This window comes from Mesoplodon densirostris, chromosome 9, assembly GCF_025265405.1.
Source record: "Mesoplodon densirostris isolate mMesDen1 chromosome 9, mMesDen1 primary haplotype, whole genome shotgun sequence".
Classification (NCBI taxonomy): Eukaryota; Metazoa; Chordata; class Mammalia; order Artiodactyla; family Ziphiidae; genus Mesoplodon; species Mesoplodon densirostris.
In genome coordinates, this window is record NC_082669.1 from 37,671,629 (window position 1) to 37,685,991 (window position 14,363).

The 14,363-nt window shown below is 40.5% G+C and overlaps 1 protein-coding gene across 1 annotated transcript in view; it reads left to right on the forward strand.

Annotated features, from left to right (window-relative positions):
* The window catches only part of IGF2BP3 (insulin like growth factor 2 mRNA binding protein 3), a 150,638-nt gene that overhangs the window by 101,067 nt on the left and 35,208 nt on the right, over positions 1-14,363 (forward strand). The window contains exons 4-5 of the mRNA XM_060107644.1: positions 10,983-11,034; positions 11,131-11,194. Coding sequence (XP_059963627.1) covers positions 10,983-11,034; positions 11,131-11,194 — 116 coding nt within the window. The remainder of the gene's footprint in view (positions 1-10,982; positions 11,035-11,130; positions 11,195-14,363) is intronic.

A 14,363-nucleotide genomic window follows, 5' to 3' on the forward strand; every position in this document is an offset into this window, starting at 1 on the left:
CAAGATAGAGCACTGAGGTAGAGTCTAATTCCAACGTGGACAGATAAACAGTCTATTACAGTAAAGACAAGACCCAGAGTTAAGTACAAGGTGTTTATTGTGGAGGATGGGGAGTGTATTTGTTTCATGAAGCTGCCGTATTGAATTCCCACAAACTGGGAGGATTAAAACAACAGAAATGTGATCTCTCACAATTCTGGAGAGTAGCAGTCTGAAATCAAGGTGCTGGCGAACCTCTCTCCTAGCGCCTGGTGGTTGCCAGCAATCGTGGGTATTCCTTGGCTTGTAGTTGCATCATTCCAGTCTCTACCTAGGTGGTCATGTGGTGCTCCCCCTGTGTGTCTGTGTGTCCAGTTTTTCCTCTTATTAAAAGGATGCCAGTCATTGGATTAGAGCCCATTCACAGGTACTGGTGGACATGAATTTTTAAAGGACACTCTTCAACCCAGTACAGGGGTTTAACCAAGGCTGGGAGTGATCAGGGATTGCATTCTAGAGGATAACAAGAACTAAAATACCATTTTAAAGATGGTTATTAAGGAATTAGTTGGGATTAGATTAGAGATGAGGTTGGAGAGCAATACGTGCTAATGGGTTTTTTTGGGTTTTTTAAAGTAAATTTATTTATTTTATTTATTTATTATTTTTGGCTGTGTTGTGTCTCCGTTGCTGCACACGGGCTTTCTCCAGTTGCAGTGAGCAGGGGCTACTCTCCGCTGCAGTGTGCGGGCCTCCCACTGTGGTGGCCTCTCCCGTTGCGGAGCACGGGCTCCAGGCATGCGGGCCTCTATAGTTGTGGCGCGTGGGCTTCAGTAGTTGTGGCGCACAGGCTCCAGAGCGCAGGCTCAGCAGTTGTGGCGCATGGGCCCAGTTGTTCCGCGACATGTGGGATCCTCCCGGACCAGGGCTCGAATCCATGTCCTCTGCATTGGCAGGCGGATTCTTAACCACTGTGCCACCAGGGAAGCCCCGTGATAATGTTTTGAACCATATTAAATTGCCTGGATTTTTTTCCCCTAAGAGACATGGGGAAGTTCAAGGGTTTTAAATTTAAAATTCACATAGTGTAGTGGCTATGCTTGTTGTATTCATGGCTGAGTATGAATTTTGAAATAGCTTTTCTGTATTTGAGGAAATCACCAGGTTATGAATCTTCCAACCCATCTTAGAAATTGCTGCTCGAATTTTTAGCACCCCCTGCTACTAGGATGTGGAGAGTGGACCATGGTTTTGCTTCTGAAATACACCCATATAAGATTTCGATTCATTGAGCAATAACAAAGACGCGGAGTTGCCATGTGGACAGCAAGTACGCGGAGGTATGTTTTGAAGCGACCAAGTAGAAGCTGCAGAGTATACAGTTTCCAAACCCAAGTATGTGCTGGGAGTGGTGAATTGTAGACAGGACTCTGGGAATCTCTGCAGTAGAAAAAGGAAGCAGGGAGTAGTTTGAAGATCAGAAAATTGAGGATCCCCTCCCCGCCCCACCCCCCCGCCCCGGACCCCCAAGATCTTTTAAAACCCCGAGGTATACTTGGTTGGTGACTAAATAGAGCCTCTAAGAGGTGAGCTTGCTATTTTATAGACTTGATTTCCTGGAAAGTTTGCAGTTTGCTCAGTTGTCTTCCTCTAAGTATAACTTCTCCTTATTTATTGATGGACCTTTGTTACTTATGAAAACCTTTACAATTACTTGAGCATGTCTACTTCCAGTCCCAATTTATCAGTAATAGGTGCTATTCCAAGTTGGTGCTCAGATCTTTTCTGAACAGCATGAAGCAGGATCATGTTACAGTCTGAGGCATGGGATCTGGATGAAAAGCTTGTGCAGTAGAATTTGGTGCCAAAAGCAATACTCACGGGCTTAATTAGCAGTTTTTAAATATAGCAAATACATGGCTGGGGTCCAAGTAAAGCCTTGATTTTGAACACACACTACCAGATACTGAGAGCAATGGGTGTGAGGACACCCTGGTGGATCCCCCTGCCCCACCTGACCAATGCATTTCAGAGTGGAGAAATGTCGAGGACATTTGTATGGGCTGCTTTTGTCACTAGTTTGACAACGCTCTGATGACTTGTCCACACCACTGTTCAAAAGCAACTAAACTTATGACATGCATGTCTGTCACTGGAAACACGTAGCAGTGGAGGGAAGGGATTCCACTTGACTTTGGTCCCCAGGCCATTCTCTTCTAGCACCCTGACCTTGTCTTAGCACTGCTGGGTCAGGGCTGCTACAGTGGGCTGGTGTGGTTAGAATCTTTCCTTCCTCTGCCCAGTCCCCAAATCGTTCATGCGTTTGGCTTTGCCATTTGTTCAATTGAACCAAAAATATGTTCCATTTTGAAGATGGTTATTAAGGAATTAACCAATTTTTGGTTTAATTGTTACTCCAGCACTGTCCAGTGAGAGCCTTAAGAATAGGAGAGGGGAACACTCATTTCTTTTATTTATTTTTTTGGCCGTACCACGCAGCGTGCGGGATCTTAGTTCCTCAACCAAGGATCAAACCCGTGCCCCCTGCAGTGGAAGCGTGGAGTCCCAACTGCTGGACCACCAGGGAATTCCCAACACTCATTTCTTGGCATTACCTTTTTGGAAAACAATGTAAAGACCAATATAATCCAATTTAATGATCTCATTTTTTTTTCCTGATTGCAAAATTACATGGTCATTGTAGAAAATTTAGAAAGTCACAAGGAAAGAAGAAAAAACCTTTCTCCCAACGGTTACACTGTAATGTTAGACTCTCAGTTCAGTCTAGTATGATAGGCGCTTTTCTACAAGGTTGGCTCATGTCTTAAGTTTATATCCTGTCATGTCTTAAACATTTTCTTCTTTATTGGAAGTTTGAGCTATAATTGACATACCATAAAATTCACCTCTTTGAAGCACACAGTTCAGTGTTTTTTAGTGCATTCACAAGGTTAGGAGTCACCACTAATTCTGGAACACTTGTATTATCCCAAAGAGTAAACTCACAGCATTAACAGTTACTGCCCTTCCCCGCTTCCACCCTCATCCCAGCCGCTGGCAACCATTTATCTTCCTGTCTGTATGGATTCACCTATTGTGGATATTTCATGTAAATGAAATTATACAATACGTGGCCTCCTTCACTTAGCATAATATTCTCAAGGTGCATCTATGTTGTAGTATGTACTTCATTTCTTTTTATGGCTTGATAATATTCCAGTGTATGAGTGTACCACGTATTGTTTACCCATTCATCAGTTCCAGGTATTTTATTATAAGGCCCCTTGGAGCCCAGTAGAATAACTGCTGCACATCTGAAGGACTAGTTCTTACGGGCAAATATTTTTATCAGTGTTTAGTTTGGAACCAACCCCTTTCTTTATTTTTCTTCTCCAGACACTGTTGTCTTTTATTGTTAAATAAGCTTTAATGGGGGCAGTGGGATTGGTCCGCTACCACTTTTGGAGGCCACTACAGTTTTGGATATTTTTCACCTCATTTAGATAAGTCACTTCTCTTTTTTCCCCGCACAGGGATTCTGAAAAGTTTTAGTTTACTCATCCCCACGAAATAAGAAAAAAAAATTTTTTTTCTTTTTCTTTAAACGTAAAATACACCATGTACTGTATTCCTACAGGAGAGGCCTTCCATTTTGAACAGACAAAATGGGAACCTAATTCTCTGCTTACAGTTTTACATTCTTGTTGCTTGGAAAATTTTTCTACTGGCTGGTTTCTCGTTTCATATACCCCAAACCTGGTTTCTCCTCCACTTACTACATAGGTCTAAGGAAGGGGGCTGTAGGTGCGTTTGTGATCCACATGATCCACACCCTCTAGCCCTGCACACTTTGGGTCAGATGTCTGGTGAGGTGGCATAGGGTGGTAGGAGTTTTTCTGGAAGCTAGCAATTTTAATTTAACCATAAGCTATATGATTGTGAATCTTAGGCTGTTCTGTTAGTCTCAAACTCAGTGTCTGTCCAGCCAGCTCCCTCTAACTGGATCCCCCAAGTGCTTGCTTCTATTCCAGCACACTCCACGAGGGGATATGTGACAGAGGTGAATTCCAGGTGGAAATAGACAGTGGTCTGTTGTGTTTATTTTAATCACCATATATATTCCTTTTGCAAGTTTAAGAAAAATTAACTGTATGATCTATTGCCAGGGTCCTTCCTAGGGCCTAGAGGGCGTTCATGCAAGCAAGCACTTGGAAGCTTAAGGAAATTACTGGGAAATTGGACTTCTGATACTTATCTTAATGAGGATGGAGGCAGAGATTGAGGGAAAGAGAAGATATGGGCAACTTTTTATTCCAGCGTGCTATTTTTGCCTTGGGTTGAAAAAGATAGATAAGTCACTTCTTAATTAGTGCCTTTACCCAGAGTTGGAATCATCCTCAGGCTTTTGAACTCGTGTCTTCCCCCTTTCCTCTAGTAATTTGTAGCTGTTGGAAGTGGTAACCCCTGCCACATTTTATTTATCCACTTGGATTGCTTCTACCTTTTGGTGATTGTGAATAATGTTGCTATGAACATAGGTGTACAAATATATCTGAGTCCCTGCTTGCAGTTCTTCTGGGTAGGTACCCAGAAGTGGAATTGTTGGATCATATGGTAATTCTATTTATTATTATTATTTTTTGAGGAACTGCCATACTGTTTTCCATAGAGGCTGCACTATTTTACATTCCTCCCAGCAATGTACGTAAGTTCTAATTTTTCTACATCCTTGCCAAGACATTATATTTTCATTGTTGTTTTTTTAATTATAGCCATTCTAGTGGGTATGAAGTGGTATCTTATTGTGATTTTGATTTTCATTTCCTTAATGACTTATGGTTTTAAGCATCTTTTCTTTCTTTTTTTAAAAAATTAATTAATTTATTTTTGGCTGCGTTGGGTCTTTGTTGCTGCGCGCGGGCTTTCTCTAGTTGTGGCGAGCAGGGGCTACTCTTCGTTGCCGTGCGCGGGCTTCTCATGGCGGTGGCTTCTCTTGTTATGGAGCACGGACTCTAGACGCGCAGGCTTCAGTAGTTGTGGCGTGCGGACTCCAGAGCGCAGGCTCAGTAGTTGTGGCGCATGAGCTTAGTTGCTCTGTGGCACGTGGGATCTTCCTGGACCAGGGCTCAAACCCATGTCCCCTGCATTGGCAGGCGGATTCTTAACCACTGCGCCACCAGGGAAGTCCCTAAGCATTTTTTCATGTGACACACATACTTCTAAAAATGTGGAGAACCCACCAAACTGACAGTGGTTTCTTTTAGCACTTGGTGGAGTAACTGGTTGGGAAGTTATTACCTAGTCAAAAGGGACCCTAACTCTGCGTTATTTAGAGTGTTTTGTTTTTTTTTAACCAGTATTTCTGTTAGTAAGATATAGAACAAGTTAATGCTGGTTAATATCTTCATCTGATTGAGGAACATAAAAATAAACTGTTGAGCACTTGGAACATGGGTGGGGAAGTTTATTGACCCTGGGAGTTGATAAAGTTCTTTGCGTACCAAAGGATGATTTTGATCTTGCAGCAAAGTAAGGGTTAAATTGCTTTCAGTCTGTACCATTATATTTTATTCTAATTGTGTGGGGGAAGTGCGGTAGCTTACTTGACCAAGTGGTTAAGAGTGTGAGCTCCGGAATCTGACAGCTGGGGTTTAAATCATTTCTCCATCACTTAACTATCTATCCAAGTTGAAATACTGTTTAACTTCTCCATGTCATAAGTTACCCATCTATAAAATAGGATGTTACTTCATGGGATTTGTGTGGATTAACTGAGTTAAAACAGATTAAACATTTGGGACAGTGCTGCTACTAGAAAGCACTCAAATGTTATCACTCATAATTTATTACTAAAAAAGGCCAGTATTGTTGGAGAGGAGTGCCATTAGATGATGGGCAGGTCACAGGGGCCCTTCAGGGCACTCATTAGGGACTTTGCTTTTTGGGTTTTTTTTTTGGTCGCGCCATGTGGCATGTGGGATCCTAGTTCCCCGACCAGGGATCGAACCTGCAGGGATCTTAACCACTGGACCACCAGGGAGGTCGTCTTTAGGGACTTTGGATCCTATCCCAAATACAAAGGGCAGTTCTTAGAGTTTACAGTAGGGTATGAGTTGATTAGCTCAGCTTTTAAAAATCCGTCTAGCCCAATACTATGCAATAGAAAGCTAATTCAGGCTTTCTATTGGATAATTTAAAAATTTCTAGAAGCCATGTTAAAAAAGCAAGAGAGAAAACAAGTGAAAATTAATTTGGATAGTATTTTATTTAATGCAGTATATCTAAGATATTACAATTTTAATGTGTGATCAATATTTTTAAAATTGAGATTTTATATTTTTTGTACTAAGTATTCAAAGTCTGCGGTTTGTTTTACACTTAAGCACATCTCAGTTGTGGATTAGCCACATTTAAAGTGCGTAATAGCCACATGTAGCCAGTGGCTGTGACCCTGGACGATGCCGGTCTGTTATGAGAACAATTAGAAACAAAATGAATATGGGAGACAACTTAGGAGCACGTTGCCATAGTCCAGAGAGAGATGCTGGAGGCTTGGTCTAGGGTGGTGGCAGAAGAGAAAGCAGCTGGCAGGCCCAGAGCAATAGGTAGGACGTAGAATATGTAGGTGGACTTTTATTGATGAGCTTGAGGGAGATGCAGGTGCAGTTAACAAGGTTGAATGCAACGTTCCTGGTGTACATAACTGTAGATGGTGTTGCCTCTTAGAGTAAAACACAGTAGCAGAGGAGAAAGAGACTCACTCTTGGGCTTGGGCACAGGTGTCAGGTCTCAAGCATTGCCTGAATAGGGTCCCTTCTGGTGTTCATCTTTCTCTGTGACTTTGAGGTCTGTGTGAGGGGATGGTAGCTTGGACTGTTCTCTCTCTTGGTCGCTCTGATCACATGATTTTATGGAATCCTAAACTATAGTCTCCCCATGTTAGAGGAGGTAACTTGTGAAAGTTGAGGATGACTAGAAAGTTGTGAGGTCTGGAAAGTCTGTGTGTTACACTGGAGGCTGAGATTCCCTGGGTGGCTTTTTTTTTTCTTTTTTCTTTTTTTTGGTCGTGCTGTGCGGCTTGTGGGATTTTTGTTCCCCAACCAGGGATTGAACCCAGGCCCCGGCAGTGAAAGTGTGGAGTCCTAATCACTGGACTTCCAGGGAATTCCCTCCCTCTGGGTTTTATTGGTGATGAAGATGATATGCAACATGGCTTGTGAGGTTGTCAGGGATCTGGTGTGTGTATGTTGACCTCCTTGAGTTGAAAGTCCTTTTCAGAGGGAATGGTTTGAATGTTATCCAATTATAATGGTAACATTGTATAAAAGTCTACATTAAGGCAGATATTTCTAAAAACTACCTTGTATTTGAAATTTGTACCATTATTTATTAGAAATGCTGTTGGGATGTGCAATATAGAACTGTTCTTTGTTTATTAATGTAGCTGGTCTTCTATAGATAGGTGTAAAAGAACGAAGTTCCCGGGATGATTTTATCCGTATCTGGCAACACCTGGTTCCTGTTTCTGTATAATGTGTTGAGCTGTATTTGAAGGAAGCTCCCTTCATCTCCGATGGCTTTTCTCCCGCTCCTGCTGAAATGAGGAATAGGCAGAATGACTTCTTTCTTGTAACCCCTCCTCAAAGTCTGAGTCTGGTTTTGGTGTTCAGGAGGTCATTGGTCTGTGTGTATCTGTGTGCGTGCGCGTGAGTGAAAGGTGTGCTGGGGCAAGAGAGTGTTAAATATCCTGCTTTTAATTTTAATTTTACTGGTTTTTAGAATGCTTGTGACTTTCCACGTCTACATCTTTTTTATATGAATTTGTGATGAATTCCTACTTGTTTATGTTGCTATGGACTTTTTTTTTTTTTTTTTTTGCGGTACGCGGGCCTCTCACTGTTGTGGCCTCTCCCGTTGCGGAGCGCAGGCTCCGGACGCGCAGGCTCAGCGGCCATGGCTCACGGGCCCAGCCGCTCCACGGCATGTGGGATCTTCCCGGACCGGGGCGCGAACCTGTGTCCCCTGCATCGGCAGGCAGACTCTCAACCACTGCGCCACCAGGGAAGCCCACTATGGACTTTTAAATGAACCTGGAATTTGTTTCCTTTGCTCTTAGGACCAGAACTATTCCGTGGCTTCTTTTTAACCCCCTCCCTTACCTTTTTTTGTTCCTCAGTGTTTGGCTCTCAGGTCACTAAGACATGGTCCCTTCCCTTACGAAGTTTAGAAGCGAGTGCAGCCCTGTGTGGAGGAGCCACACTGAAGGGGGCGCCTGGACTGTAATGACCAACACCGTCCCATCATCTTCAACACATGTGTCCAATAAGGAGGGTTGGAGCCTATGATCATACACATATCAATTATCTGGAGTATGGAAGTCAGTATAACTGTGAACAACAAGTTACTTGAGATACACCTGACAGATAATCACATCACTGTGGTTAATAATCACTAGTCTAGTGGGAGAATAAAGACCGGTGAAGAGATTATAAAGCGACATTGCTTTCATCTTGAGGATTAGGTCAGCTAAGGTGCTGTGGAAATGGGGATGCTAATTTACATACAGTAAAATTACCATTTTTAGTGTATAGGACTGTAGTTTCTAATTTCTAGAGGTTTTACACATGGGACAGTTGACAACCAATAGCATTTATTATTACTTAGAATGTTTAACTCTTACAAGCAATTTTGTTTTGAACATACTAAACTTTATATATAATATATGCAGTGAAAAATTTGACGGACATTTCCTCAGTTTTTTTCAAGTTAAAAATTTACTTGTATTAATTGTGTCTGTGTGTATATATATATTCACATATAAATATACGTGTCTATTTGTGTGTATACATATATCAATGTATATATAATTCATATATCACTTTGCCAGTGGGCCTTCTGGAGGCATTAGTTTCATTAGCATTATTGTAGGTTTAGTCAACATTGTTTATGAATCATGGGTATTTAACTTTTGTAGTGTTTTCTCTGTAGTAGTAAAAGTTAATGTAGTGTAAGGTAAGCTACGTGGAGACTAACCTATTTAGTGAACCAATTGCTTTTAGGAAGAATTAAGAATGATGTTTATTTAAATTAACATCTATTAAATTGGCACTTACCCCATACTTCCTACATGCCTCCTCCACCACCTCTAGCTGCCTCCGTACCCCTGCCCCTCAAGGTACCCAAATTTCATAAAGCTCTACTATTGGAGTGGCTTTCATTTAAAAGCTAAATTTTAAATGGTAGATGTACCTTTTCTGCTGCTTTAATTATTTAAATTGGAATGAATACATTGTTAGAATTTTTTAATTTACACAGAAAACATTTATTGGTATTAAGATTTTTTTTTTTTTAGTTTTAAAAATATAAGTAGATTGCTGTTTAAATTTTTTTAAAGGCACTACATGTTATATACTATCTATTGCATGGCATTGTGAAAGGTTTCCTATTTTTTGGCCTTTATAAATTAGGTCTCTTAATAACATTACATGCACGGCAGACTTACCTCTAAAACAGGTGAGCACTGTTATAAAGAGTACTGTTCCTAATAAGCTATACTAGTATTTCCTCCTGAGAATGTTTCACTTCATTTGTGAACTATTTGAATGTCTTTTTCTGCCTGTATATTTTAGGTGCTGGGGCTAGTACAGTGAACAAAAACTTCCTGTTCATGCTGAGCATGCATTCTAATGGTTGAGACAGACAAATGAAATTTTATGTAGTCAGTTAAGTGTTCTGAATTAAAAGTAAAAAATTAAGCTTTATGATTTAAGCAGTAGCTGTAATTTGAGACAAAGATCAGTGTGCTTCTAGACCTCACCCACAGGAAATTCCCTGTGTCAGAACTTACCTATGAAAATACTAACCATTCCATTCACAAATAGGTGTTAACCTTATTTTAAATGGAAAAAAATAAAAATAAAAAGTTCATCTCCAGACAAACCTTGCTATAGATTTCAGTCTGGACTCAGCAGACAAAATAAAAGCCTGAAAGTTACCACATAGGATAAGCATTGCTTTAGAAGAATTTGCTTAAAGTTTAGTAGGAAATTACCATAAAAACTTATTTAGTGAGTTTCTTAATGGTTTACTGTGTCCTGGGGGCCAGAAAACATTCTCAAGGGACTGTCCTTCAAATTTTGCAATTAAATTGATGAGTAAATGGTTCACTATAAATTAATAGAAGTTTATCTTGTTTTACTTTTCAAGAAAAACCTGCTACAGTTCTTGGAAGCGAATGATAGTTGAATTTGGTTTATACGGATGAGATGTACACCTGCAGTTTATACTATAATAAAATTCAGTTGCTGTTTTAACATGCTTTCATTAGAATAACATGCATGTGCAATAATGCAGCTACGGGAACGATAGACAGTTTCCAACTGTACTTTTTCCAACTCAGTGTAGGCTTAGAAGACTGACAGCACAGACTCACTTCTTTTTATACTTTCTACTGTCCCAAGAATTGATAAACCACTTAGATTAGTCTTTAGTTCAAGACTCCAGGCAGAATATCTTTCTTCATTTTGCTAGCCTGCCTTGAGAGTAGTCTGTTCTGATGCATCTGTTCCAGCTGTAAAAGGAAGTTCTTTGAAAAGGAATATCTTAAAGATAAAACTTAACGTGGGCCCTTGTCTTGTGACTTGCTATACAAGGAGGAAGTGTGATGATGTGTTGGTGGTGTGTGTATGGGAATTACATGCTTCTTTGTCCTCCAGCCTCAGGGACCAGCAGCTGTAGCTTTGAATATTTTGCTGAGCCCCTGTACTTCTTGGTTAAATCAGCTCGAAGTCAGGGGCCTCGGGAGAGGCAGAAGAGAAAAACCCACCGTATGCTCCCTATGGGGCCCTTCCCTCACTTCTGTAGGCCCAAACCCCAGTTATTTTTTTTTTTGGGCGGGGGACTCATTTCCATCACAATTACTTTGTGATTTTAAAACCTATTCCTGCCCTTGTTAATAACGTGGGAAATTGAAAATTTGTAATTTTCTCTCCCCCTCCTGATAGGTGCTGGATAGTTTACTAGTCCAGTATGGAGTGGTGGAAAGCTGTGAGCAAGGTACATGTCTTCTCAATTGCTTTCAAATTTGTAAAAGGAAGAAAGAAGAAAGAAAACTAACCTTTTTTTTCCTCTTCATTTTTTTTCTTCCTCTAGTGAACACTGACTCGGAAACTGCAGTCGTTAATGTAACCTATTCCAGTAAGGAGCAAGCTAGACAGTAAGCAGTTTGAAACTTTTAATCTCTGTGTATGATTAGGTTAAATATAGTACTTATATTTTGGGCTGGTGGGTAGCAGACATAAACTTTATTTTGCAAAGTTTGACCTTGCAATTCTTTTTAAGTTTGAATGTCTAATAAGAACCTACATTGGTTAAAGTTTTTATTACATTTTCAGTATATCTTTAATGCCAAGAATATAGTGATACAGTATGAAGCTGAATTGCATCCTGTTTGCAAAAAGCTCTGGGCCTGGGTATCATTGCTAAATTACATTAAAGACTTTTTTCCTTATTATTGGTTATGATAACATACATTGTTGCTGTTTTGCCCAAAGCTGGTAAGTTTATCATGGGTTAAACTAACAACAGTGTTAAATGTTAAGTTTTCTTGTTCGCTGATTTTTCTGATTACTATTGTCATTTAGGAGTGTGCAGAAGTGGGGTTAATGTAATTTGGTGGAAAAAAATATATTCCGACGCAATAGGCAAAGTTTCACAGATCAAAAAAATCTTCCCTAGGAAAAGATAATTCTGTAGGCTTGGGAATAATCTAATGAACTGATTGGCCACTAGAGAGAGGAAATGAGGATCCCACAAATACTGCTTTTGACTGATATGCTCAGAACACAGACATGGAGGGATGGCATGCAAGGTGCCCAGCAGTGCTGAGTGTCAGCAGACCATGGGAATTTTGACCACCGCCAGCTAAAGTGCAGGCAGGAACAGACTGTGCTGTGTGGGAAAAGAAGGACCATGCTGGCTGACCCTGAGCCCTAAAGGGGAAAGGCGAAACCAGCAGCAAGAGTGGGAATAGAGCCAGGTTACCAAAGGCAGTACCCACGCATGGAGGGACTATGAAAAGAAAGATGGGGGTGGGAAAGAGATGGAAATTTGCATAACACAAATGGAACTTTATTTCTTAAATTGGTAATATTCACATGGTTCAGAATTTTAAAGGTCTAAAGATGTATGAAGTGCAAATCTTCCTCCCAGCGTTGTTCCCCACCTACCTTGTTCCCTTCCTTGTAGATAACCATATGGAAGAACAGTACGTGTGTGTATTCTTCCTCCTTTTTACCCAGATGATACCATAACATTTGAGTGTTTGATACATGTAAATATATCTCTTACAGTTGCATAGAATTTGATTGTATGGATATGGAATGACTTATTCCCAAATTGGATTTTTATTAGTTCTCTTGCAGTTATGAACAGTGATGTATTGAATCCCTTTTGCAGTCATTTTGCAAGTGTGCGAGTATAGCCATAGGTTAAATTCCTAGAAGTAGATTTGCTGAGTCAAGATGGATGTGCATTTTAAAAATGTTGTTGGATATTGATGAGTTATCCTTCCTAAAGCTTGAACTCGTTTAAATTCCCGTCAGCACTGTGAGAGAGTCCATTTCTCCTTAATTCTCCCTAACACAGGGCTTTATCAAACTTTACCTATCAAGTGGGTGAGAAGTAGTATCTATTTATGTTAATTTCACTTTTCTTTCTCAGGAGCAAGACTCGAGATTCACTTTTAATATTTTAATATGAGACTCTTAATATATTTTTTTAAATTTTTAAAAATTGAAGTATAGTTGATTTACAATGTTGTACCACCTCTGCTGTACAGCAGAGTGACTCAGTTTTACATATATCTACATTCTTTTTTTAATAATCTTTTCCATTATGGTTTATCCCAGGAGATTGGATATAGTTCCCTGTGCTATACAGTAGGACCTTGTTGTTTATCCATTCTAAATGTAATAGCTTACATCTACCAACCCCAAATTCCCAGTTCATCCCTCTCCCTCCCCCCGACCCCCCTTGGCAACCACAAGTCTGATCTCCATGTCTGTGGAGGCTCTTAATATATCTTAAAATACTCATTTTTTTCCTTCTGTTTATATCGTTCATTTATTTTAAAAATGTTAACAGTTTATGTGAGGACATTATAGAAGTTGTAGTATATGTTGTAAAACAAACTGATTTCTTACAAACTTTATTCTTCAATCATGATATAAGAGGAATAACAAGAAAAGTTCACTTTTTTTTTTTTTTTTCTTTTTGCGGTATGTGGGCCTCTCACTGTTGTGGCCTCTCCCGTTGCGGAGCACAGGCTCCGGATGCGCAGGCCCAGCGGCCATGGCTCACGGGCCCAGCCGCTCCGCGGCATATGGGATCCTCCCAGACTGGGGCACGAACCCGTATCCCCTGCATCGGCAGGCGGACTCTTAACCACTTGCGCCACCAGGGAGGCCCAAGTTCACATTTTTTACCCGAAGTAGATTGGGGGTAAAAGTGAGCAGTGAGAACACAGGGGCTCCATTCATTTACATGTGTTAGTCTTTACAAAGACTGTAATAAATATTACTTGGTAGAGCCAACTCTCTGTTAGATGGGAGATAAGGGACAGCATGATAAACCCAAGGATATTTGGAGATTGTCAGAGGCCTGTCCCAGGTGTGTTATTTGACAGTTTATGTGAGGCTAGCTGGGTAGAGGGGAAGTGTCTGATTTAGCAGTTACACAGCTGTACGGGAGAGCGCATGTTGGAGACATACCCACATAGCTTTGCAGATGTTTGGAGTGAGCCTTCGTGGGGACTGGCTGACATTTAGCACCCACAACCCCCTGTAAAAATTCCGAAGCATTAAGAGTACAGGCATGGGAAGGGTAGACTGCTAGCCAAGGCAGAAAGACTGCTGAAGGTACTCTCAGCATGACAGCAAGCTGCATGTGGAGACATTTTAATTCTAAAAGCACTTCGCAGTGATTGTTAGAGATTGTCAGGATCCTGTTGATCATAAGGAGGGATGAAAAGACTGTTAGGAGTTTGTAGTTTAGGCAGTTCTATAATCTAAACAAATAAACTGGGCATTTCAGTGAATGAAAAATCATCATGTCCTTCATTCTAGTAGTCAACCCATTAACATTTATTGAGTACCAATTATTGACCAAAAGTTGCCAGTGAATAAAGGCAAAGTCTCTGTCCTCAAGGATGTGCCTTCCAGTGCTGGAAAAGTATTTGGAGAGGGATTACCTGATTTAGTTCCTGTCCAAGTTGAGTTTCCTTCTAGGAATACTGGGTTTTCTCCCTCTCAAGAATTCCAAAGATCAAAGAGAATTATTAGAAAATAAGTGAGTATTCAGAGAAAGTTAATAGACTTAAAGAATGG